The following is a 27012-nucleotide window of genomic DNA, read 5'->3' on the forward strand; positions in this document are numbered from 1 at the left end:
AAAGGGACCTTCAAAGACCATCTAGATGATCTCAAAAGGCCATCATAAGACTATAGATAAGGAAAGGGACCTCAAAGACCATTGAGATAGTCTCATATGACCACAGGTAAGGAAAGTGATGGTCTCCTAAGGCCATAGCTAAGCAAAGAGACCTTCAAAGACCATCTAGATGATCTCAAAAGGCCATCATAAGACTATAGATAAGGAAAGGGACCTCAAAGACCATTGAGATAGTCTCATATGACCACAGGTAAGGAAAGTGATGGTCTCCTAAGGCCATAGCTAAGCAAAGAGACCTTCAAAGACCATCTAGATGATCTCATAAGACCACAGGTAAGCAAAGAGACTTCCAAAGACCAGGTAGACTTAGGTCAACCCTATGTCTAAAGTTTAGGACAGGGGCCAGGTCAATGACCTTGGAGGGCCGCATCCGGCCCCCCGGCCTTAGTTTGGGGACCCCCGGGTTATGGGGTCTCCCATAGAAGCCAGGCCGGGGTGGGTGGGTGGGCTTGGCCCCTTCGCTGGGGGGGAGGCTGGGGTCTGTCGGGGATTCCTTTGATCGGGAGACTCTGTTTCCAAGGCTTCCCCTCGGCTTCCCTCCCCCTCCCTGAAGGAAGGCAGGCAGGGCTTAGGCTGGGGGGGGGGAGGGAGCCCCCCCCTGAAGCCCCCCCAATGGCATGAAGAGGCGCCGCAGCCCTTTCCTGGAAGGGGGGGGGAGTTATGATGGGATGCCGGGAGGAAGGAAAGGGGGGGGGGCTTTGGGTCCGAGGGAGCCTCCTTGGGGGAGGGGCCAGCGCTGCCCCCTCCCCCTCCCCTCACTTCCGGAAGGGAAACCGCGTGGCTGGAGGCCGAGTTCGGTGGGAGCAAAGAGCGGAAAGAGGAAGGAAGGAAGGAAGGAAGGGAGGGAAGAAGGAAGGAGGTAAAGGTCAGCCTTAGGAAGGAAAGGTGGGAGGGAGGGGAGGGCTTTCCATGAGATCCCAGCAGGGAAGGGGGGGGGGCACACACACACACACACACACCCGCAACGCCCAGCCCCCCCTCCTGCCCGTTCTGGCCCCTCCCTCCCCCCCCCCCCCCCCCGGTGGTCACTTCCAGGCAGCCCGGCCCCCTCCCTCCAAGGGATACAGTCGGAGGAACTGGCCCTTCTGGGACACCTTGGATAAGTGAGACTCTACTGTACTGTATTTACAAATTTAACACTAAAATATCACAATGAATTTAAAACACTGACTACAAAAACATTGATTATGGAAAGGCAGGCTGCGTTGGATAATCCAGAACATTGTATAAGCGAATGTTGGATAAGTGAGATGCGACTTTAATATGAAATAATTACTGGGATAGAATAATGCAGAACAATATAATCTCTAAAACCAGGACAGTAAACAAAGCAGGGAAATTGGTAATTCCACAAAGGAAATAATCAGAGCCAGCTAACACCTCCCAAGAAAGGATTCTTCCAGAAAGGAAGCTGAGAAGGGAGTGAAGCACTGTGTATTACCAAAATCATTATTATTACTATTATTATTATTATTATTGTGTTGTAGTCAACTGTGAAAATCTGGCTCCAAGTATTCAAAAACACTAAAATCAGAATATATAAAAATTAATGTGGTATAATACAGAACAATACAATCTCTAAAATCAGAACACTAAATAAAGAACAACACTCTGAAAACAGGGGAATTGCACACAGGAAACAATCAGGGCCAGCTAACACCTCCCAACAAAGTATTCCCATCATCAAAGTCTGGCAAATCCTGTTTTCTCAGGGCCACAGACAGTAGAAGCACATAAAATATCGCAAACAACACCACTCTGAAAACAAGGGAATTCCAGACAGGGCCAGCTAACACCTCCCAACAAAAAATTCACTCAGGGAGGAAACAGCCAGGCTTTAAAGCTGCAAGGCCATTACATCCTAATCATTTTTTCCTAATTGCAGCATTCATACTTTCCTCCAACAGACAAAAAAAAAACAATCAGAAATATTGTATATTCACAGCCTTTAGGAAATAATATCCCCTGATGGCACAGCGTGTTAAAGCACTGAGCTGCTGAACTTCTAGACCGAAAGGCCGCAGGTTTGAATTGGGGGAGCGGAGAGAGCCCCCACTGTTAGCCCCAGCTTCTGTCAACCCAGAAGTTCAAAAACATGCAAATGGGAGTGCATCAATAGGTACTGCTCCGGCAGGAAGGTAACGCCGCTCCATGCAGTCATCCCACATGACCTTGGAGGAGTCTACGGACAACGCCGGCTCTTCAGCTTAGAAATGGAGATGAGCACCAACCCCCAGAGTCAGACATGACTGGACTTAATGTCAGGGGAATAATAATAATAAAGCTTTATTTACAGCCCGCCACCATCTCCCCGTGGGAACTCGGGGCGGCTTACATGGGGCAGAGGCCCAAACAACATAGAACAAAACATAGGCAACAGAATACAAATCACACTATAAAAAGATAAAACAGTAATACAATATATCAATTAAAACAAAAATACAGGATAAAAAATTGCATTTAAAACACATAACAACACCCTAGATTTTCCACAGATATATATTAACCTCTTTGCTTAGTTTTCTCCATACCTCACAACCTCTGAGGATTCCTGCCATAGATGTGGGCGAAACGTCAGGAGAGAATGCTTCTGGAACATGGCCACACAGCCCGAAAGACATACAACAACCCTGTGATCCCGGCCATGAAAGCCTTCGACAACACATTGAACATCTCTACGGGGAGAAATTGTTCCAAGACACACGGAGATTGGAAAAACTAAGGACCAGGAAAGCACATCTGCTGTGCTCCCTGATCTTCCTTCTACGCTGCAGAGACACAGATACCATCCCACAATTTCTTGCAGCCAAAAGGACCTTCAAAACACCACAGGCTCATCGCATTTACAACCGCCTGGAACGCAACCTCTTGAGAGAGAGAATCCACACCATCCGTAAAGAACTCGCAAACACAGACAAAGAACTGCTGCACCTCCACATCAACATCAGCCAAAAGATGAATACCCAGGACTGGGATAAAATAGACAGCCTTACCTACAAGTAAATGGAGAAAGACATGGTTCTCCACACCAAGAGACAAAAATAAAAATTTGACAAATGCCGTAAGCAACAGCCAAAGCCAGAACTGGATAAATCACGGACCATCATCAACCTGACAGACAGACAACTCACTGAAGACCAAGTATCCATTCTAGAAAAAGGAGGAAATTTTGCAGTCACCACTACCAGGATCCCAGTAGAAAACATCATTGCCAATGTTGAATCAGCAATTTACCAGCTCCCTGAGGAAGAAGCAGAGGAGGTAAGAATGGAAACAGCAAGGATCCTGAGAAATGCAAAAAACCCCCCCAGCAACATAACGAGAAAAGAAAGACAGGCCATCAAAGATCTCAACTCAGATCCTGAAATCATCATTCTTCCAGCTGACAAGGGGAATGCCACAGTAATCATGGAAACAAAACAATACAAAGAAAAAATCAGACAACTTCTAGATCCCACAATTTACAAGAAACTGAAACAAGATCCCACTAACAAAATCACGGGGGAAAACGGGATAGATTATTAAAAACTCTCTGGGGCTGATTAATTAATGACTGTATCTCCGAAGGCCTGCCGAAACATCCAAGTCTTCAGTTGTTTCCTGAAGGAGGATAGAGAGGGAGTCAACCTAATCTCCCTGGGGAGGGAGTTCCAGAGTTGGGGGGCCACGGCCAAGAAGGCCTTCTCTCTCGTGCCCACCAAACACAGTTGAGAGGAGGGCCTCCCCGGAAGATCTCAGCGGCCGGGTGGGTTCATAGGGGACAACGCGGTCACGAAGATAGGCAGGTCCCGAACCGTTTAGAGCTTTATAGGTAATAACCTGCACCGTAAATTGGGCCTGGAATATAATCGGCAGCCAGTGAAGATGCTTGAACAGGGGGGTTGACCTCTCCCTATAAGCAGTTCCAGTTAGTAACCTGGCTGCCGACCATTGTACCAACTGCAATTTCCGGACCGTCTTCAAGGGCAGCCCCACGTAGAGTGCGTTACAGTAATCCATCCTTGAGGTAACCAGAGCGTGGACCACCATGGTCAAGTCAGACTTCTGGAGGTACGGTCGCAGTTGGCGCACTAGCTTTAGCTGTGCAAAGGCCCTCCCGGCCACTGCCGACACCTGAGCATCAAGTGACAGTGATGAGTCCAGGAGGACCCCCAAGCTGCGGACCTGTGCCTTCAGGGGGAGTGCGACCCCTTCAAGCACAGGTAGCCACCCTATGCCCCGATCGGCCTTACGACTGACCTGGAGGACCTCTGTCTTGTCAGGATTGAGCTTCAGCTTGTTGGCCCTCATCCAACCCATTACAGCGGCCAGGCACTGGTCTAGGATCTGAGGGGCTTCCTTGGAAGTAGGTGGAAAGGAGTAGTGGAGTTGAGTGTTATCTGCGTAGAGATGGCACCGAACTCCAGAACCCTGGATGACCTCGCCCAGCGGTTTCATGTAGATGTTAAAAAGCATGGGGCAAAGAATAGAACCTTGCAAGACCCCACAGGTCAAAGGCCAGGGGTCCGAGCAGGTGTCCCCCAGCTTCACCATCTGGGCGCGACCCTCCAGGAAGGACTGGAGCCACTGTAGAGCAGTGCCCCCCAAGGCCCATTCCCGAGAGCCGCCCCAGAAAGATACCAGGGTCGATGGTATCGAAAGCCAGTAAGATGTCCAGGAGAACCAACAGGGACACACTCCCCCCGTCCAGCTCTCTACGGAGGTCATCCACCAAGGCGACCAAAGCCGTCTCAGTGCCATGACCAGGCCTTAAGCCAGACTGGAATGGGTCAAGATAATCGGTGTCATCCAAGAATCCCTGGAGTTGAGAGGCCACCACTCGCTCTAGAACCTTGCCTAAAAATGGAAGGTTTGAAATTGGTCGGTAGTTAGATAGAATCGAGAAATCAAGGGATGCCTTTTTTAGAATCGGTCTAATAGTTGCCTGTTTCAGGCTAGATGGAAATTGCCCTTGTTCCAATGAGACATTGATAATCCTCAAAAACCAATAGACCAACCCCCTCCCCCTGGCAAGCTTTATAAGCCAAGTAGGACAAGGGTCTAGAGCGCATGTGGTTGGTCTCATCGCTCCAAGGATCTTGTCCACGTCATCAGGCCGAACAAGCTGAAACGAATCCATCAAAGTTGACTCAACAGATGCACTAGGTACCTCAAGTCGGAGCACAATCGAGCGACTTTATCTGCAAAATGATGCGCGAACTCGCTGCATCGAGCGACCGAGTTGTCAAGGGGCTCCTCCCCCTCATGAGGAAAACGTTTACCCTTTACCTTAACTACCACCAATTCCTCAATACTTTATTTCCCATACCACCATACTTTGCCACAGCAACGCGTGGCCGGGCACAGCTAGTAAGAATATAAATGGGTAATATAGCTGTGTGGAGGGGTCTTGAGTCTACACTGCCATATAATCTAGTTAAAATCAAATAATCTGTATCTTATAGGCAGTGTGGAAGAGGCCTGAGGCCTAACTGTGCCTATCCCCTGAGCTGAGTAGATTGCTAGGAGTCTAAGTGGGCGGAGCTTAGACCTCTAACTGGCAGCAATTGGATAAAAACAATTATTCCTTTCCCTCTAATTAGGACTTTATTTTTCTTTTCTTTTTGTTGTATCAACCTAGAACCATGGATGATGGGTTGTGTTGTCAAATGTCGAGGTTGGGGGGCCTGTAGTTTTGTTGTTTTGTCCGGTGCCCTGATTCCATCACTCTATTATATATATAGATATGAGTGTATTGGGCTTGCCCGTGTGTGAGACTATGAGTCCCCGTTGGGGAGATGGAGGCGGCAAACAAGATAGATATGCTGGATTTCGGTTCACAAAATCACAAGTCGGACACTTCCCAAGTGTCTAGGACTGTGTGATGTATTTTCAGATGATGCACGCAGATCCCAGTCGGGTGGCATTTTTGCAATTGGTAGATCGTAATTTTGTCAATGTCTATTGTTTCCAAATGCCGGCTGAGATCGTTTGGCACGGCACCCAGTGTGCCCATCACCACCAGGACCACCTGCACTGGTTTCTGCCAGAGTCTTTGAAGTTCAATCTTGAGGTCCTGATTGTTTTTCTGTTGTTTTTCCTGTTGTTTTTCCTGTTGTTTTTCATCAGTGCGACTGTCACCTGGGATGGCAACATCAATGATCCAAACCTTTTTCTTTTCCACAACTGTGATGTCTGGTGTGTTGTGTTCCAGAACTTTGGCCGTCTGGATTTGGAAGACCCACAGTATCTTTGCGTGCTCATTTTCCAATACTTTTGAAGGTTTGTGATCCCACCAGTTCTTTACTGCTGGGAGGTGGTACTTGAGACATAAATTCCAGTGAATCATTTGGGCCACATAGTTGTACCTCTGTTTGTAGTCTCTCTGTGCGATTTTTTTACAGCAGCTGAGGATATGATCCATGCTTTCATCTGTTTCCTTGCATAGTCTGCATTTTGGGTCATCAGATGATTTTTCGATCTTGGCCTTAATTGCCTTTGTTCTGATGGCTTGCTTCTGGGCTGCAAGGATCAGGCCTTCTGTCTCCTTCTTCAGGGTCCCATTTGTGTGCCATAGTCAGGTTTTCTCCTTGTCAGCTTTTCCTTCAATTTTGTCAAGGAACTTTCCATGCAATGTTTTGTTGTGCCAGCTGTCAGCTCTAGTTTGTAGTGCGGTTTTCTTGTACTAGTTTTTTGTCTGCTGTGCTTTGAGGAGTTTTTGACATCAATCAAAGCAGGTTCTTTACTTTGCTTTACATATTCTGCCAGGGCATGTTCTTCTTCTTTGACTGCTTGTTTTACTTGTAAAGTCCTCTGCCCCCGATCTTCTAGACAGATATAGCCGGTCAACATCACTGCGAGGGTGCAGTGAATGATGAATGGTTTTCTTGTTTTTCTGTCCAAATTGTCCAGTTCTGCCTGTGTCCAATTTATAATGCCAGCAGTATATCTTATGACAGGTATGGCCCAGGTGACCTTGATGGTGTTGCCTCCATTGAGCTTGCTTTTGAGAATTTTTCTGATCCTTTGTGTGTATTCTTTGCTGACCACAGTTTTCACATGTTCATGCTTAATGTTGTCCGGCTGTAATATGCCCAGATATTTATAGGCCTCTGGCTGGTGACACTTTATTGTTTGGCCATTAGGCATATTTATGCCCTCACTTTCAATGATTTTTCCCTTCTTCAATGCCACTGTTGAACATTTGTCCAAACCAAACTCCATGTTGATATCAGTGCTAAAAATTCAGACAGTGTTAGTCAGAGACTGGATTTCAGTTTGCGTTTTCCCATATAGCTTCAGGTCATCCATGTAATCAGATGTGAAATTTTGTGAGATTTCTTAGATGTTTTTTTTTTTAACATTGTTGACAAGAGGGATCATGGCAATAATGAAAAGCAGAGGGGACAATGAATCACCCTGGAAAATTCCTCTTCTGATGTTGACAAGTCCATAGCTTTCATTTCCAACAAACAGTTCAGTTTTCCAGTGCTCCAGCATGTTTTCAATAAAGGTGAAAACGTTTTTACAAATCCCGATGGCGTCTAGGCACTTGATGGTCCAGCTGTGTGGGAGTGAGTCAGAGGCCTTTTTGTAGTCAATCCACGTCATGTGAAGATTAGCTTTTTGGCTTTTACAGTTCTCCAGAATCATTTTGTCAATCAATAACTGGTCTTTTGTGCCCCTGTTTTTCCGTTTGTTGCCTTTCTGTTCATCTGGCAAGATGTTTTTTTCTTCAAGATAGTCTTGAATTCTGTCAGCTATGATGCCAGTCAGTAGTTTAAACATAGTGGGCAGACACGTTATTGGCCTGTAGTTACCTGGTGCTGCTATTATTATTATTATTATTATTATTATTATTATTATTATTATTATTATTACATACTAGCTCGGGGACCTGGCAGTGCCTGGGTTATTTGAAAAAGTCATTTGGGATGTTAGGTACTATCAGTCAGGCAATTCGTTTTTTTTTTTATGAGTGTTCCCATTTGAAATTGCAGAAGAATGTGAGTGAACTACAATTCCAAGAATCATGGGTCAAACATCCCCAAACCCCGCCAGTATTCAGCATAGGCCATGTCTGGTCCATGTGCTAAGTTTGGTCCAGATCCAGTGTTGGCTGGGTTCAGTGCCCTCTGGATGCAGGGTGAACTACAACTCCCAGAGAGCAAGTTCAGTTCCCCACAACCTCCTGCAGTGTGTTACTATCCTTACTATCCAACATATTCGCTTATCCAACGTTCTGCCGGTCCATTTATGTTTGATAAGTGAGACTTTACTGTAATAATAAATATTACTTGTACAATTAAACCTTGTGTGCTGGTTGCGCCCATACGTTGGGAAGCCTGACCTGGCCACGGTGGTCCAGGCTCTTGTTGGACCCCGAATAGACTACTGCAATGCACTCTATGTGGGGCTGCCTTTGGAGACTGCTCGGAAGCTTCAACTAGTCTAACGGGCAGCAGCCAGATTGCTCACTGGACCGACGTACAGAGAGCATACCATCCCCTGTTTGGCCAGCTCCAGTGGCGGCCAGTCTGCTACCGAGCACAATTCAAAGTGCTGGCTTTGGCCTATAAGGCTCTAAACAGTTCCGGCCCAGCTTACTTGTCCAAATGTATATTCGGGGGAGATGGAGGCGAGATAAAAATAAACTTATTATTATTATCTCCCTCTATGATCCACCTCGTAGGTTAAGATCATTGAGGGAGGCTCTGCTCTCGATCCCACCACCTTCGCCAGTGCAACTGGTGGGGATGAGAGACAGGGCCTTCTCAGTGGTGGCCCCCCATCTGTTGGAAAATTACACAAGTGAGTGTTGTGGTTCAGTCTGATTATGAAGGGGGATTTGAAAGGGGATTTGGGTTTCAGCAGTTTGTTCCAGGAAATGTGGAACAGCGGTTTGGCCCAGGGAATGTTGATGATTCAAAAATGCAGGTGGATTCGGGAGGTGCTGATGGCTTGGGAAAACGGACGGAACAGGGGAATGTGGAAAGTTCTGAGTTTAGCAGAGATAAGGATGACTCCTTTGTGGAGTCTGAGAATTGTCCACAAAGCCCAGATGGTATCGAGGGGGATGAAAGCTTGTTAGACAGGGATTCCGTGAGAATTGCAGGCAGGTGCGGGGAAACGAGTGCAGAGGAATGTGTTTATGGCTTGCACGGAGGGTTAAAAAGAGATGCAGTGGGGAAAGATTTCAGTCAGAGCAACCTCGCTTTTGGAGAATCAACTCTTGCCTTGTTTTCGGTTCATGACTCGTCTCATGCTTCTATGTTTTCAGAGTGTTGTTCTTTATTTATTGTCCTGATTTTAGAGTTTGTTAATACTGGGAGCCAGATTTTGTTCATTTTCATGGTCCTCCTTTCTGTTGAAATTCCCTACATGTTTGTGGATTTCAATGGCTTCTCTGTGCAGCCTGACATGGTGGTTGTGAGAGGTCCAGCTTCTCTGTGTTCTCAAATAATATTCTGTGTCCAGGCGGGTTCATCAAGTGCTCTGCTCTGGCTGACTTCTCTGGCCGAATGAGTCTGCAGTGCCTTTCGTGTTCCTTGATTTGTGTCTGGGCGATGCTGCTGCATTTGAGGGTCCCTCTGGATACTTGTCCACAGATGCATGGTATGTGGGAGACTCCTGCAGAGGTGACTTAATGTCAGGGGAAAACCGTTACCTATATGCAGATGACACCCAACTCTACTACTCCTTCCCACCTAAAGCCAAGGAAGCTGTCCTGACATGGTCTGTATTAAGGTTTACGCACAAGGTTCCGGATGAATGGATTTAAATATATATACAGTAGAGTCTCACTTATCCAAGCTAAACAGGCTGGCAGAAGTTTGGATAAGCGAATATATTGGATAATAAGGAGGGATTAAGGAAAAGTCTATTAAACGTCAAATTAGGTTATGATTTTACAAATTAAGCACCAAAACATCATGTTATACAACAAATTTGACAAAAAAAGCCGTTCAATACGCAGTAATTACTATATTTACGAATTTAGCTTGCAAATATCACAGAGATATTGAAAACATTGACTACAAAATGGCTTGGATAATCCAAAAGCTTCAATAAGTGAGGCTTGGATAAGCAAGACTACTGTATATATGCTTTGAAGTTTTATTATGTGTTTTAATGGTATTGTTAACTGATTTGTGTGTGTTGTTTTGATTTTAATGATTGTGGTTCGGGCATTGAGTTTTGCCAACTTCTTGAATCCCCTCGGGTGAGAAAGGTGGGGTAGAAATGTTGTAAGTAAACAAATAAATACATAAATAAAACCTTTTCTTTCCGGTGGGCTTTTAAAGAAGGTTTTAAAGATCAATTCAGGGGCTGCTGTAGTTTTCAGTTTGGAATATGTTTTTATAAATTTATATTGAATTTTAATTAATACCAATGATAATTGATGATGATGATGATGATTATGATGATTATGATGATGGGAGAACTGAAGGTCTTTGTCCTTCATCCCTTATCTTTTATTTCTTCTTTCTTCACTAGGGAAACGATCAGTCTATGGAGTCACATTTGTCATGACGGGAAACAATTCAACATCTAGCGGATATTGAAGAACTTGGAATTCCAAAGTGCAGGAAGGAAACCAGTCCTATAGGAAGAAGAAATGTTCCAGAGATGCTGATCTGGCTGAACTCTTCACCTCACTCAAAGTTCAGAAAGGGAAACATGGAGAAGAAAGCATATAAATGTACTGAATGTGGGGAGATCTTTAGTCAGCAGGAAAAACAGCAGATACATGAAAGGACTCACACCGGTAAGAAGCCCTATGCATGCCTGGAATGTGGAAAGAGATTCACGCAGAGTAGAGATCTACGGTCACATCAGAGAACTCACACTGGGGAGAAACCCTTTAAATGCCTGGAGTGTGGAAAGAGCTTTGCTCAGAGTGGAAGTCTATGTTCACATCAAAGAACTCACACTGGGGAGAAACCCTTTAAATGCCTGGAGTGTGGAAACAGCTTTGCTCGGAGTGGAAGTCTACGTTCACATCAAAGAGCTCACACTGGGGAGAAACCCTTTAAATGCCTGGAGTGTGGAAAGAGCTTTACTCGGAGTGGAAGTCTACGTTCACATCAAAGAGCTCACACTGGGGAGAAACCCTTTAAATGCCTAGATTGTGGGAAGAGCTTTGCTCGGAGTGGAGATCTACGTTCACATGAAAGAGCTCACACTGGGGAGAAACCCTTTAAATGCTTAGATTGTGGAAAGAGCTTTGCTCAGAGTGGACAACTACGTTCACATCAAAGAGCTCATACTAGGGAGAAACCCTATGAATGCCAGGAGTGTGGAAAAATCTTTCCTCGGAGTGAACATCTACGTTCACATCAGAGAACGCACACTGGGGAGAAACTCTATGAATGCCCGGAGTGTGGAAAGAGCTTTCCTCGGAGTGAACATCTACGTTCACATCAAAGAACTCACACTGGGGAGAAACCTTATGAATGCCGGGAATGCGGAAAGAGCTTCACTCACAGTACAAGTCTACATAGACATCAAAGAACTCACACTGGAGAGAAACCCTATAAATGCCAGGAGTGTGGGAAGAGCTTTCCTCGGAGTGAACATCTACGTACACATCAGAGAACGCACACTGGGGAGAAACCCTATGAATGCCCGGAGTGTGGAAAGAGCTTTCCTCGGAGTGAACATCTATGTCCACATCAGAGATCACACACTGGGGAGAAACCCTATGAATGCCCGGAGTGTGGAAAGAGCTTTTCTCGGAGTGAACATCTACGTTCACATCAAAGAACTCACACTGGGGAGAAACCTTATGAATGCCTGGAATGCGGAAAGAGCTTCACTCATAGTACAAATCTACATAGACATCAAAGAACTCACACTGGAGAGAAACCCTATAAATGCCAGGAGTGTGGGAAGAGCTTTGCTGAGAGTGGAAATCTACATTCACATCAAAGAACTCACACTGGAGAGAAACCCTTTAAATGCCTGGAGTGTGGAAAGAGCTTTGCGCGTCATGCAAAACTGTATTTACACCAAAGAACTCACACTGGTGAGAAACCCTTTAAATGCCAGGAGTGTGGGAAGAGCTTTGCTCAGAGTGGAAATCTACGATCACACCAAAGAACTCACACTGGTGAGAAACCCTATCAATGCCTGGAGTGTGGAAAGAGATTTGCTCAGAGTGAACCTCTCCGTTTACATCAGAGAATTCACACTGGGGAAAAACCCTGTGAGTGAAAGAGGTTCACTCACACTGGAGATCTATACAAACATAATAGAACTCACACATTGTAAGTAAATGCCTGGAATGTGAAAAGAGCTTTACTGAGAGTGGAGCATTCAACTTAAAATATACAAATATGCAAACATTGAGACAGGATGGTTTATAACTGGGAATTTTAAATCTATTCCAAGTTTAAAAAGGAGTGAATTTTCCTGTTAGTCCTATTTCTCTCACTTCTTGTCTCACCTCAGTTCTTAACTATGAGTCCTTTGTAAGTGAGACGTTTGCAACTCAGGGTTTGCCTATACGTGCTTAGAGTGTGGAAAGAGCTTTGCTTAGACTCAACATCTCCATTCATGTGAAAGAACTCAAACTGAGGCTCTCCCCATGTTACAAACAAGAAAGGTTTGGTAGGTTTATTCTTAAGTTCAATTTGTATATGGGTCAGAACAGGTATATTTTAAGTGTAATTCCAGTCAGTTTTTGTTTAGTTCTGATAGTACAGTAAAATTAACTTTTCCTTGCTGCCTTTGTCCCTATTTAGAAGATTTCTCCTCATGTTTTATCCCTATCACAACTGGATTTTGAAAATATTGGGTTGCGATGAAAATGAGGCCTTTCACATGACAACTTTTGCAAGAGTGAATTTTGCTTCTTAGGGGTAATTTCCTCTCACATCCTGTTGGCTCAAGAACAAGAAGATAAATTAAATCTTTCTACAGAGGATAGAGATAGCAGAAAAAATCTCACAGTGACTCTATTGCCACACCATAATGACCAAAACTAAAATTTCCATGGAGTTCTGCTTCAAATGCAGGTAGTCCTGAGTGGGGGATAATGATGTGTTTTAAAGTAGTTGCTGCAACTTCCTCCACTGGTTTGACAGTTCTGGGGAATGTTTTGGGCCAGTCCATCATGTTGCCCATTAACACCAACCAGTGCCGGTATCTCCCACTCCAGAAAGGAGTCTACAAGAAGAATAATAAGAATAATAAACTTTATTTATACCCCCGCCACCATCTCCCCAACGGGGACTCGGGGTGTCTTACATGGGGCTATGCCCAGAACAATACAATATAACAGAATATAAAAAGAACAAGAAATCGTAACACATTGAACAATACAATAAATGATAATATATATTACAACGCAAAATCAGAAGAACAATAAAAACAAGGGTGGGCCACATGAACACTAAGTTAAAACTCGGGGTGAGAAAGAAATAAGAATAAAAACCACAAAGAACAGGGTCATAAAATGGTGGTGCAATCTGCAGAATCAATGGAACCAACTACTACAGAGAAAAAAAAATAGGCAAATTCAGAAACGATCAATTTCTTCTGAAAGATTTTACAATTGGGGAGGGGAGAAAGAGGACAACCCATGATTCTCTGAAGAAGTGGTGACCCTTTGGAGTGCCTTCCTATCTGCCGCTGTGCAATTTATTTATTTATTTATTTATTTATTTTAATTTATATACCGCTCTTCTCCCCCAAGGGGACCCAGAGCGGTCTTACATAATGGCAAGATTAATGCCACATATAATACAAAACTATGTTACCAAACTATGTGCAGATGCAGGAGGTTAGGACACTTTTTCCTCTATGGCACAATGGGAGAAAGTCACCAGAAGTTTTTCATTCCGTTGGTGGTTCCTCAGAAGTCTTAGCGAGTACAATCTCTGCTGGGCCCTTTTCCCCAACACTGCCAGATGAATGCTGCCCCAGGTCAGATCCTCCTTCACAAGAACACCCAGGGACTTACCATCCACCACCTGCTCCACTTGGTCCCCATTTGTAACCAAGGACTGGATTTCTGGTCTGTTCTTTTCTGTAGTCCACTATGAGCTCCTTGGTCTTGTTGATGTTCAGAACCAAGTTATTGTCCCTGCACCACGAGACCAGCCGATCTGCCTCACCCTGATAGGCAGATGCCCGGTAATGATATTGCTATGATGGATGGGGGTGAACTCTTTCTACTGGGATTATTAGACAAATAGACACTGAAACACCAAACATACCAACGCCAAAAGATTGGATTACCATTTTTTTTGAAATGGCCGAAATGGATAAATTAACGTCAGCTCTACAAGAAACAAATACACATACACAGAAACTTCAAGAAGAATGGAACCCCTTTACTGCATGTATAAAGAACCAAAGGGAGAGGACCACAGCAGGATTAGTGGACTAAAATAATATTAATAATACATAGGTACGTTTTGTACTTTTTATACACTCTGTGTTCAAGAGACTTTAGATCAGGGGTCCTCAAGCTTTTAAAGCAGAGGGCCGGTCCACAATCCTTCAGACAGTTGAGGGGCCGAATTATCATTTGGAAAAAAAACCGGACAAATTCCAATGCACATTGCACATGTCTTATTTGTAGTGCAAAACAACAACAATGAATGAACAATACAATATATAAAAATAAAAACAATTGTAACCAGCATAAACCTATCAGGATTTCAATGAGAAGTGTGGGCCTGCTTCTGGCCAATGAGATAGTCAAATTAATTAGGATTGTTGTTGTTGTGTGCCTTCAAGTCATTTCAGACTTTGGGCGAGCCTAAGTCTAAAATTATTTATTTATTCATTTACTACATTTATATCCCGCCCTTCTCACCCCGAAGGGGACTCAGAGCAGCTGTATGTACATATAATATATTATATTATTAGCATAGCACAATATTAGCATTATATATTACTATATTGAACGATACCACTATACTGTAATATTATATGTAATATATAACAAAGAATTAATATTATTATATGGTATTATTATTAGTATTATATTGTATAACATTATATTATATTATTTAAAATGATATAAAATATTATATTATAAAACTGAGGGCGGGGGCCCGGTAAATGACCTTGGAGGGCCACATCTACGCTCGCCACTTATATAATAGGCTCCTAGACTGGTTGGACTCCGAAAAAGTAATAGGTGAGGAACAGGCAGGCTTTAGAAAAGGGAGGTCTACCATAGACCACTGCATTGTCCTAAACCACCTTGCGGAAAAATGCCCCTACAAGGGACTATTTACCGCTTTCATCGATCTAAAAGCCGCGTTTGACTCAGTCCCAAGAAATTTGCTGTGGCAAAAACTGCAGGAGACCACAATCGACAAAAGGTTGCTCTGGCTGATCAAGAGCTTATACTCAGACACTACAACGCAAGTAAGATGTGTGCAAGGCAGCCTCTCAAAACCAATAGCTGTCAATAGAGGGGTGCGCCAGGGCTGTATCCTGGCCCCTATTCTGTTTAATTTATACCTGAATGACTTGGTCACCAATGTTTCACTACCAAATGGACATCCCCCTAAAATCTCATCCACCAATATACCCCTATTGCTGTATGCAGATGATGCTGCCCTCATATCCTACACCATGGTAGGACTCAAGCGAGTGCTGAGGGCATTCTACGAATACTGCGAGAAAAATCAGCTAAAGATAAACTACAGTAAAACCAAAATCATGATTTTCTCAAAAAAGCGAGCCAGACATAACTGGTATATAGGAGAAAACTTAATACAACAAGTTTCTTCCTTTAAATACCTGGGGGTGACCTTTCAGGCCTCAGGTTCCTGGGGATGTCATCAAAAAATGGCAATACAAAATGCTTTATCCAGTAGTAAAGCTATAATACGCTTTTTCTACACAAAAGGTGGTCAATATATCCCTGCTGCAATAAAGGTTTTCCAAGCTAAAGTAACAGCCCAGCTACTTTATGCAATTCCCGTATGGATCACAGGCTTCTCATCCAAAGCTGAACAAGTTCAGTCAGGGTTCCTTAGAAAACTGTTCGCTGTCCCCAATTGTGTTCCATCTGCTGTTTTAAGACTTGAATCAGGAACAGCCTCATTGGAATCAACAGCTTGGAGAAGGGCCCTAGGATATTGGACTGAGAGGATGTACAAAGGACCTGAAGCAGGATATATATATTTGATTCAAAAAGACCTCTTCCAATCCCACCAAATCAAAGCATTAAATGAGAAGTTTAGGCGGTTGGGGCTTTCAGAGAACATACTGAGGGGTTTTGAGTATAAAAAGACTGTGAAGATCTTAGCAGAACGAATTAGCGACATAGACAAACAGACCTCAATGACTCGGGCGCGCTCCACATGCTCCCCATTGACTCTGGGCCTAACATTTAATTCTATGGGAGGTGCTAAATATCTAGACAATTTAAATATCCCAAAATTTCACCTTGCTTTTAGCTGGGCCAGATTTAATGCACTCAAATCAGCCATACTAGAGGGTAGATATAAAGGCACTGAATATGAACAAAGAGCATGCCCTTGCGGGGAGGGTAACCTCAAAACTGTAACACATGTACTTTTTATCTGTACAATTTACAAAGATGATAGATTAAGATTAATATCCCCTCTACTCACTAAATGGCCAGGAAGAACGCTAAATTGGTACCGCAGCTATTTACTGTCCGATCTTGATAAAAGGGTAACGGAGCAGGTAGCCAAATTCCTCTTTTCAGCGGCAAAAAGCCGTAAGGGCTTCATGAAAAATCTGTGTTGAGAGTATAACGAAGAGTATCTAGGGGACAGTTTACTAATCTGTAATCAGTTTTTGTTTCAGATTATAAAGATAGCCAAATAACCAATAGAGATTGGAGATACTTGTTATTAAGCATAAGCCAAATGCAATGTCATAAATTACTCAAATGTTGTATTCCATCATTGCACTGTAACTTGATCCTAGCCAATGGTTTGTTGACCGAAATAAAGGCTACTGACATAGTGAATTCCATACTGTCCCCCATGTTGTTTAACATCTACATGAAGCCGTTGGGAGAGATCGTCCAGAGTTTTGGAGTCCGATGTCATCTGTATGCGGATGATGTCCAACTCTCTCACTCCTTTCCACCGGCTTCTAAGGAGGCTGTTCGGGTCCTGAACCGGTGCTTGGCGGCTGTGACAGTCTGGATGAGGGCGAACAAATTGAAGTGGAATCCAGGCAAGACAGAGGTCCTCCTGGTCAGTCGCAAGGCCGAACAGGGCATAGGGCTTCAGCTTGCCTTGGACAGGGTCACACTCCCCGTGAAGGTTCGCAGCTTGGGAGTTCCCCTGGACTCATTGCTGAGCCTGGAACTCCAGGTTTGGGTGGTGGCCAGGGGAGCTTTTGCACAATTAAAACTTGTGCACCAGTTGCACCCATACCTTGGGAAGTCAGACTTGGCCATGGTGGTCTACGCTCTTGTTGCATCGAGAATAGATTACTGCCATGCGCTGTACATGGGGTTGCTTTTGAAGACTGTTTGGAAGCTTCAGTGGGTCCAACGGGCGGCAGCCTGGCGGCTCCTCAGAGGGGTGCACAGGGAGCATACAACCTTCCTGTGGTGTTGGCTCCACTGGCTGCCAGTCTGCTACCAAGCACAAGTGTTGGGTTTAGTCTAGGAAGCCCTAAGCAGTTCCGGACCGGCTTACGTCTCCGAATGCGTCTCCCTCTTTGAACCACCTCGGAGACTGAGACTGTTTGGGAAGGCCCTGCTCTTGGTCCCACGTCCTTCGCAGGTGCGGCTGGCGGGGGCGAGACGGGGCCTTCTCGGTGGTGGCCCCTCAGTTGTGGAACCCCCTCCCTCGTGACGTCAGACCAGCCCCCTCCCTCCTGACCTTGAGGAAAAAGACAACCAGGTGGATGTGGGAGCAAGCGTTTGTGAAGTACGTGAAGGAGGAATGGGGCAATGAACGGCCTGGACTGTGCTATTGGAGTACGTGATTGTCATGCTTTTAGTGGTTGACCTGTTTGGAGAGGTTGTTTTAATGTACAGCAGAGTCTCGCTTATCCAACCTTTGCCCATCCAACGTTCTGTATTATCCAACGCAGTCTGCCTCCCGCCCGGATCCACACCTGTTTCTCTAGCAGCAATTCTGTCTTTATTTATAGTCAATTTTTAGTACCTCAATGTTTTTTGTAGGCAATGTTTTCAATACATTGCCATGTTTTGGTGCTAAATTCGTAAATTACTGCATAACGTTACTGTGCATTGAACTGCTTTTTTCTGTCAATTTGTTAGACATGATGTTTTGGTGCTTAATTTGCGAAATCATAACGTAATTTTCGTTTAATAGGCTTTTCCTTGATCCCTCCTTATTATCCAACATTTTTGCTTATCCAACGTTCTGCTGGCACATTTGTGTTGGATCAATGAGACTCTATTGTCTATATCAATGGTTCTCAACCTTCCTCATGCCGGGACCCCTTAATACAGTTCCTCATGTGGTGGTGACCCCCAACCATAACATCAACTGTCATTTTGCCCCCGTTTTGAATCGTCATGTCAACATCTGCGATGCAGGATGTATTTTCATTCCCTGGACCAAATCTGGCACAAATACCCAATAGGCCCAAATTGGAATACGGGTGGGGTTGGAGAAAAGAGCCATTTCCAGATCTTCTGATTCTGGGCAAAGACAAGGCATGGAAAGGAAGCAGAAGCCAACCTGCCATTCCTCTGCTCATATTGGGAGACCTCCAGGTTGTCTTCCTTGGATAAGCAAGCGTTCTCTCCCATCAGGCACGTCATGGATAAAGTGGTTAAAGGGCCCAGGGCTGGACCCTCCTGCGTCCCCTTCGCTGCCCCACTGGCCCCTTCTTCTTTCCTGGAACGAGGGAGGGAGGGAGGGAGGAGAGGAGCCAGGAAACAGAGCACGCTTCCCTTTTCCCAGGGCCTCATCCCGTATCAGTCTTGGTGTGACCGGCTGCAACCTCTGAGTCCTTTGCTTCCACGGGGATTTCAGGGAACACTCCAAAGCCAAGTGCCCAGGATGCAGGGGGGTCTTTGGACACTGCAGGGAGATGGAATTAACAAGACTGTGTTTCAGCAGGTTGAAAAAAAAAATGAAAATAATAAGTACAGTCAACTGTTGTAATTCACAGTAGTATCTTCCAGACTGTCATGTTTAAAGGAAACTGTAATTATCAAGGCTTAAATGTGGACTAAAGTCAAAACATATCAAGTAGTCTCCACTATTTAAACAGTTTCTGAAGACTCCAATTGGATTTGGCAACCCTTACAGTTTCCTTTAAACATGACAGTCTGGAAGATACTACTGTGAATTACAACAGTTGACTGTACTTATTACAGTATTTTCATTATTGTTGTTAACTCTCAGGTAATAATGTTTGTACATGATGCTCTAAATAACATAGTGCATTTTATGTTTTGAATCTTTATAGTATTTGCTTATCGTTTTCACATAGAAAGAAGATAGCTCTATACTCAGAGAGGCCTGACTATTTCTCTGGCCCTTACATGTCACATCTCTTTTTATGTTTTGAACCTTTATAGTGTTTGCTTATCTCTTCGACAAACTCCTGACAGATGGCCAGCCAATATCTCCACAATCTCCACAATAAAAATAATAATAGAATCCTACAGTCACAGAGATAGGGGAGACCCCTAAAGGCCATCCAGTCCAACCCCTTCCTGCCATGGAGAACACAATCCAAACATTCCCAACAGATGGCCATACAGCCTCTTGATAATAATAATACTAATAACAATATCACGGAATCCTTATGTTTGCAGACAGCCCTAAGAATCATCTAGTACAACCTCCTTCTACCATGTGAGACCACACAATCCAAACACTCCTAACAGATGGCCATCCACCCACTATATAATAATAATGATGATGATAAAGATAATAATCATGATGATAACAATAATAATCATCATCATAGAACTATACAATCCAATAATTTGGAGACACCCCGAACAGCCATCCTCCCCAACCCTTTCTACTATGCACCAAGACACAATCTAACCATTCACAACACTTGGACAACGTATGCATACTATACAATACTACACAGCGACAAAGACCCCCTCTACTCTCACCACTTTCACAATACACAAACAACCAAATACATACTAAACATAAAGACAACCATACAACAGAAGTTCAATACCACCACTAACTCAAATTTCTCACCAACACCACCAGACAACGCCACAGCAACGCGTGGCCGGGCACAGCTAGTATATATATAAAATACAAAATAATAAATACAGCCAGACATTGAAGCTTCAAGGATATTCAGTGCAATTCAACCACACCAATAAAAGATTAACCTTCGTAAAAGGCGACCAGGCTTTGAAACAGTGATACTACAGCAACACGTGGCCGGGCACTCTGAAGCTGACCAACCAAAGATTTCCCCTAGGTAGCGAGCACCCAGGCTTTGAACCACCGAGGCTATTCATTACAATTCTACCACCCCCAAAAAACATTCCCCTAAAAGGCAACTACGTAACCTTCCAAGCAGCAATTCTATTCCTTTCTATTCCACCTCACCAAACAAGGATTCACATAAGAAAATGGCCAGGCTTTCAGGCTACAAAGCTATTCACTGTTATTCCACCTACCTAACAAAGAATTCCCGTACGCCACAGCAACACGTGGCCGGGCACAGCTAGTTTATCTATAACTGAACTTCAATAAGAAATGTCCCTGCATGGCAGTGTTTCTCAACCTGGGGGTCGGGACCCCTGGGGGGGGGGGGGTCGCAAGGGGGGTGTCAGAGGGGTCTCCAAAGACCATCAAAAAACACATATTTCTGATGGTGTTAGGAACCCCTTTGGCAGAGAAGGCTGAAGATCTTCCTTTTTGGAAACAGGCGGGTGAACTACAACTCCCATATGCCAAAGTCAATCACCCCCAAACCCCACCTGTATTCACAGCTGGCCACCCTGGGTCTGTGTGCCCAGTTTGGTCCAGATCCATCAGTTGGGTGCACAATGCTCTGTCAGTGTGGGTGAACTATAATTCCCAACCTGTGTGTTCAGTCCCCTCCAAAGCCAATCAGTATTCAAAGTTTGGCTTGTTGGGTATGTGTGGCAAGTTTACTAGTTCCATCGGCAGTTTGGTACAAAGTGCTCTCCGAGTGCTGGTGAACCACAAATCCCAGAATACAAAAACAGCCCCCCCCCCCCCCCACGCACACACACACACACCTTGCCAGTATTCAGTGTTGGCCATATAGTGAGTGTGCCAAGTTTGATGCAGATCCATTGTGGGCTGGGTTCAGAGTGCTCTTTGATTGTAGGTGAACTATACATCCCAGCAACTACAACTCCCAAAAGACAAAATCACTCCCTCCCCAACCCCACCAGTAATCAAATGTGGGTGTATCGGGTATTTGTGCCAGATGTGGTCCAGTGAATGAAAATACATCCTGCACATTGGATATTTACATTATGATTCATAACAGGAGCCAAATTACAATTAGCAATGAAAATAATGTTATGGTTGGGGATCACCACCACATGCGGCATTAGGAAGGTGGAGAACCTCTGCTGCATGGTGAATTAATGCAAGTTGTTTTATGAGTAAATAAGCTATGTTGTTTTTCAAAAAAGACTTTGTTTTTATCTCGGATTGCGTATTTTAAGAGGTTTCAAGGGAGTGTACATCGAAGGCTTTCGTGGCCGGAATCACTGGGTTGTGGTGCGTTTTCCGGGCTGTCTGGCCGTGTTCCAGAAGCATTCTCTCCTGACATTTCACCCATATCTATGGCAGGCATCCTCATACTTGACAACCTCAGAGGATGCCTGCCATAGATGTGGGCGAAACGTCAGGAGAGAATGCTTCTGGAACGTAGCCATACAGCCCGGAAAATGCACAACAACCCGGCGTGTCTATGTTTTGGGAAATTACAACTGCGAAGAAAAGACTATATTTTGGTAGTGGCATGTCTTTGTTCTTGGCAGTGTAAAGACATGGTTCTTCAGTCTAACAGCTGAGTGACCTGCGTGCCATCTTCACGAACGCTCGTGAAGATCCCATGTTCAAAGAGCTGACTTCTAACAAGATCACGCCTTTTCTCGGCTAGTGGTTTTCCAAAGGTGTTGTGTCTCTCTCTCTCCACATGTCTATGGAGATGCACATTTGCCCAGAGACTGGGTGCAAGGACACTCCCATAGCTGATGCCATAGGTTATGGGGTCTCCCATAGAAGCCAGGCCGGGGGGGGGGGGCTTGGCCCCTTCGCTGGGGGGGAGGCGGGTGTCTGTCGGGGATTCCTTTGACCTGGAGACTCTGTTTCCAAGGCTTCCCCTTGGCCCCCCTCCCCCTCCCTGAAGGAAGCCGGGCCGGGCTCGGGCTCCGGGGGGGGGGGAGGGAGGCCCCCCCTTGAAGCCCCCCCCCCCATGGCATGAAGAGGCGCCGCAGCCTTTGCCTGGAAAAGGGGGGGGGGAGTTATGATGGGATGCCGGGAGGGAGGCGGGGGAGGAAGGAAAGAGGGGGGGGCTTTGGGTCTGGGGGAGTCTCTTTGGGGGAGGGGCCAACGCTGCCCCCTCCCCCTCCCCTCACTTCCGGGAGGGAAACCGAGTTACAGTGGGAGAGGAAAGAGGAAGGAAGGAAGGAAGGAAGGGAAGGAGGAGGAGGAGGTAAGGAGCAGACGAAGGAAGGAAGGAAGGAAGGAAAGGACGGAGGGGAGGGCTTTCCATGGGATCCCAGCAGGGAAGGGGGGGCACACTCACACACACACACCCCCCCCGTGGTCACTTCCAGGCAGCCCGGCCCCTCCGCCCCCTCCCTCCCTCCCTCCCTCCGAGGCAGGGGTCCCCAAACTAAGGCCCGGGGGCCACATGCGGCCCAGCGAAGCCATTTACCCGGCCCCTCCCTCGCCCGGGGCCTGCCTTCCAGAGATTTTCTTGTTTATAACAGTATTTGAATGAATTAGTATTTAATTAATCATTATCAAGGGGGATGCTTTGCTAGTGCTTTTGGTGCAAACAGGCAGAAGGGGGCTGGGCTAAATGGCCCAAGGGCTCTCTTCCAATCCTCATTATTATTATTATTATTATGGTTATTATTATGGTTATTATTATGGTTATTAAGAACATTGAGGCTGGGTGGACATCTGTCAGGGGTGCTTTGCTAGTGCTTTTGGTGCAAACAGGCAGAATGGGGCTGGACTAAACGGCGCAAGAGGTCTCTTCCAATCCTCATTATTATTAGTATTATTATTGACACAAAGACAGTATAACACAGCAAATGAGATAAATGTGCTGGATTTCGTATCATAAAATCACAAGTTCCCAAGCATTTAGGGCAGTGTGATGTATTATTATTATTATTATTATTAACAACATTGAGGCTGGGTGGACATCTGTCAGGGGTGCTTTGCTAGTGGTTTTGGTGCAAACAGGCAGAAGGGGGCTGGACTAAATGGCCCAAGGGGTCTCTTCCAACCATCATTATTTATTATTATTATTATTATTATTATTATTATTATTATTATTATTATGGTTATTAACAACATTGAGGCTGGGTGGACATCTGTCAGGGGTGCTTTGCTTGTGCTTTTGGTGCAAACAGGCAGAAGGGGGCTGGACTAAATGGCCCAAGGGGTCTCTTCCAACCATCATCATCATAATTATTATTATTATTATGGTTATTAACAACATTGAGGCTGGGTGGACATCTGTCAGGGGTGCTTTGCTAGTGGTTTTGGTGCAAACAGGCAGAAGGGGGCTGGACTAAATGGCCCAAGGGGTCTCTTCCAACCATCATTATTATTATTATTATTATTATTATTATTATTATTATTATGGTTATTAAGAACATTGAGGCTGGGTGGACATCTGTCCGGGGTGCTTTGCTTGTGCTTTTGGTGCAAACAGGCAGAAGGGGGCTGGACTAAATGGCGCAAGAGGTCTCTTCCAACCATCATCATTATTATTATTATTATTATTATTATTATTATTATGGTTATTAAGAACATTGAGGCTGGGTGGACATCTGTCCGGGGTGCTTTGCTTGTGCTTTTGGTGCAAACAGGCAGAAGGGGGCTGGACTAAATGGCCCAAGGGGTCTCTTCCAACCATCATCATTATTATTATTATTATTATTATTATTATTATTATTATTATTATTATGGTTATTAAGAACATTGAGGCTGGGTGGACATCTGTCCGGGGTGCTTTGCTTGTGCTTTTGGTGCAAACAGGCAGAAGGGGGCTGGACTAAATGGCCCAAGGGGTCTCTTCCAACCATCATCATTATTATTATTATTATTATTATTATTATTATTATTATTATTATTATTATTATGGTTATTAAGAACATTGAGGCTGGGTGGACATCTGTCCGGGGTGCTTTGCTTGTGCTTTTGGTGCAAACAGGCAGAAGGGGGCTGGACTAAATGGCCCAAGGGGTCTCTTCCAACCATCATCATTATTATTATTATTATTATTATTATTATTATTATTATTATTATTATTATGGTTATTAAGAACATTGAGGCTGGGTGGACATCTGTCCGGGGTGCTTTGCTTGTGCTTTTGGTGCAAACAGGCAGAAGGGGGCTGGACTAAATGGCCCAAGGGGTCTCTTCCAACCATCATCATTATTATTATTATTATTATTATTATTATTATTATGGTTATTAAGAACATTGAGGCTGGGTGGACATCTGTCCGGGGTGCTTTGCTTGTGCTTTTGGTGCAAACAGGCAGAAGGGGGCTGGACTAAATGGCCCAAGGGGTCTCTTCCAACCATCATCATTATTATTATTATTATTATTATTATTATTATTATTATTATTATTATGGTTATTAAGAACATTGAGGCTGGGTGGACATCTGTCAGGGGTGCTTTGCTTGTGCTTTTGGTGCAAACAGGCAGAAGGGGGCTGGACTAAATGGCGCAAGAGGTCTCTTCCAACCATTATCATTATTATTATTATTATTATGGTTATTAACAACATTGAGGCTGGGTGGACATCTGTCAGGGGTGCTTTGCTAGTGCTTTTGGTGCAAACAGGCAGAAGGGGGCTGGACTAAATGGCCCAAGGGGTCTTTTCCAATCCTCATTATTATTATTATTATTATTATTATTATTATTATTATTGACACAAAGACACAGTATAACACAGCAAACGAGATACAATAGAGTCTCACTTATCCAAGCTAAACGGGCTGGCAGAAGCTTGGATAAGCGAATATCTTGGATTATAAGGACTGATCAAGGAAAAGCCTATTAAACATCAAATTAGGTTATGATTTTACAAATTAAGCACCAAAACTTCATGTTATACAACAAGTTTGGCAGAAAAAGTAGATCAATACTCAGTAATGTTATGTAGTAATTACTGCATTTACGAATTTAGCACCAAAATATCACGATATATTGGAAACGTTGACTACAAAAATGGCTTGGATTATCCAGAGGCTTGGATAAGCGAGGCTTGGATAAGTGAGACTCTACTGTAAATATGCTGGATTTCATATCATAAAATCACAAGTTCCCAAGCATTTAGGGCAGTGTGATGTATTATTATTATTATTATTATTATTATTATTATTATTATTATTAACAACATTGAGGCTGGGTGGACATCTGTCAGGGGTGCTTTGCTTGTGCTTTTGGTGCAAACAGGCAGAAGGGGGCTGGACTAAATGGCACAAGGGGTCTCTTCCAACCATTATTATTATGGTTATTATTATTATTATTATTATTATTATTATTGTGGTTATTAACATTGAGGCTGTATTTGTTCCCGTTTGGGTGTTTTTACTTCAAAATAAGAGATGTGCATTGTGCATAGGAATTTGTTTATAGTTTTTTTTTCTCAACTATGGTCCAGCCCTCCAATGATCTGAGGGACCGTGAACTGCCCCCCTGTGTAAAAAGTTTGGGGACCCCTGCTCCAAGGGATACAGTCGGAGGAACTGGCCCTTCTGGGACACCTTCCAGCCGAGTCCTGGATTGCTGCGAATTTTCCAGGCTGCCTGGCCACGTCCCTGGAGCATTCTCTCCTGACGTTTCACCCCCATCTGTGGCAGGCATCCTCAGAGGTTGTGAGGTCTGCTGGAATCTAGGCAAGAGGAGTTTAAGTATCTGTGGAATGAATGCAGGTACATGTGAAACTGAGTGAAACTGCAACGCCCTTCTGTTTGTTTGTTTGTTTGTTGGCCAATGTAGCCTTTCCTCTGGGTGGGCCTTTCCCTTGACTCGCGTGGCTTGTTCTTGGCCTTGCGGCTCTTCTGGTGTCTGGGGTGGAGTCTCCATTGGCCGGAGAGCGCAGTTGAGGTGGTTCCGCTCACCTTGGAGCAGGTGGGCTTCGCATACATACAAACATTCACTTTTAAATGCATTCCTTGATGTCTCCGCTGTTGATTTTAGGATATTATATGATTGTATTGGGCTTGCCCTCGTGTGAGGCACTCCGAGTCCCCGATGGGGAGATGGAAGCGGCATACGAAAATAAAATGATTGTATTATTATTATTGTATGACATAGCAAACAAGATAGATATGCTGGATTTCGTATCACAAAATCACAAGTTGAACACTTCCCAAGTGTCTAGGACTGTGATGTATTTTTGGATGATGCACACAGATCCCAGTCGGGTGGCCTTTTGCAGTTGGCAGATCATAATTTTGCCAATGTCTATTGTTTCCAAATGCCGGCTGAGTTCTTTCGGCACGGCACCCAGTGTGCCCATCACCACCGGGACCACCTGCACTGGTTTCTGCCAGAGTCTTTGAAGTTCAATCTTGAGGTCCTGATAACGGTTGAATTTTTCCTGTTGTTTTTCATCCATCCGACTGTCACCTGGGATGGCGACATCAATGATCCAAACCTTTTTCCTTTCCACAACTGTGATGTCTGGTGTGTTGTGTTCCAGAACTTTGTCAGTCTGGATTCAGAAGTCCCACAGTATCTTTGCGTGCTCATTTTCCAATACTTTTGCACGTTTGTAATCCCACCAGTTCTTTGCTGCTGGCAGGTGGTAA

At 44.5% G+C, this 27012-nt stretch overlaps 1 protein-coding gene across 3 annotated transcripts in view; it reads left to right on the plus strand.

Moving 5' to 3' along the window:
- The first annotated feature begins 794 nt into the window (after positions 1–794).
- LOC100564755 (zinc finger protein 420) overlaps positions 795–27012 on the plus strand; it is a 36244-nt gene continuing 10026 nt past the window's right edge. Inside the window, exons 1-2 of one of the 3 annotated variants that reach the window (XM_062979226.1) lie at positions 795–919; positions 10537–17008. In XM_062979226.1, the coding sequence (XP_062835296.1) occupies positions 10669–12255 (1587 nt within the window). In that variant the 5' untranslated portion in view covers positions 795–919; positions 10537–10668 and the 3' untranslated portion in view covers positions 12256–17008. Of the gene's footprint in view, positions 926–10536; positions 22657–27012 lie in introns of those variants that run through there. The other 2 variants (XM_062979227.1, XM_062979229.1) reach the window with 2 other exon arrangements.

This window comes from Anolis carolinensis, chromosome 4, assembly GCF_035594765.1.
Source record: "Anolis carolinensis isolate JA03-04 chromosome 4, rAnoCar3.1.pri, whole genome shotgun sequence".
Taxonomy (NCBI): Eukaryota; Metazoa; Chordata; class Lepidosauria; order Squamata; family Dactyloidae; genus Anolis; species Anolis carolinensis.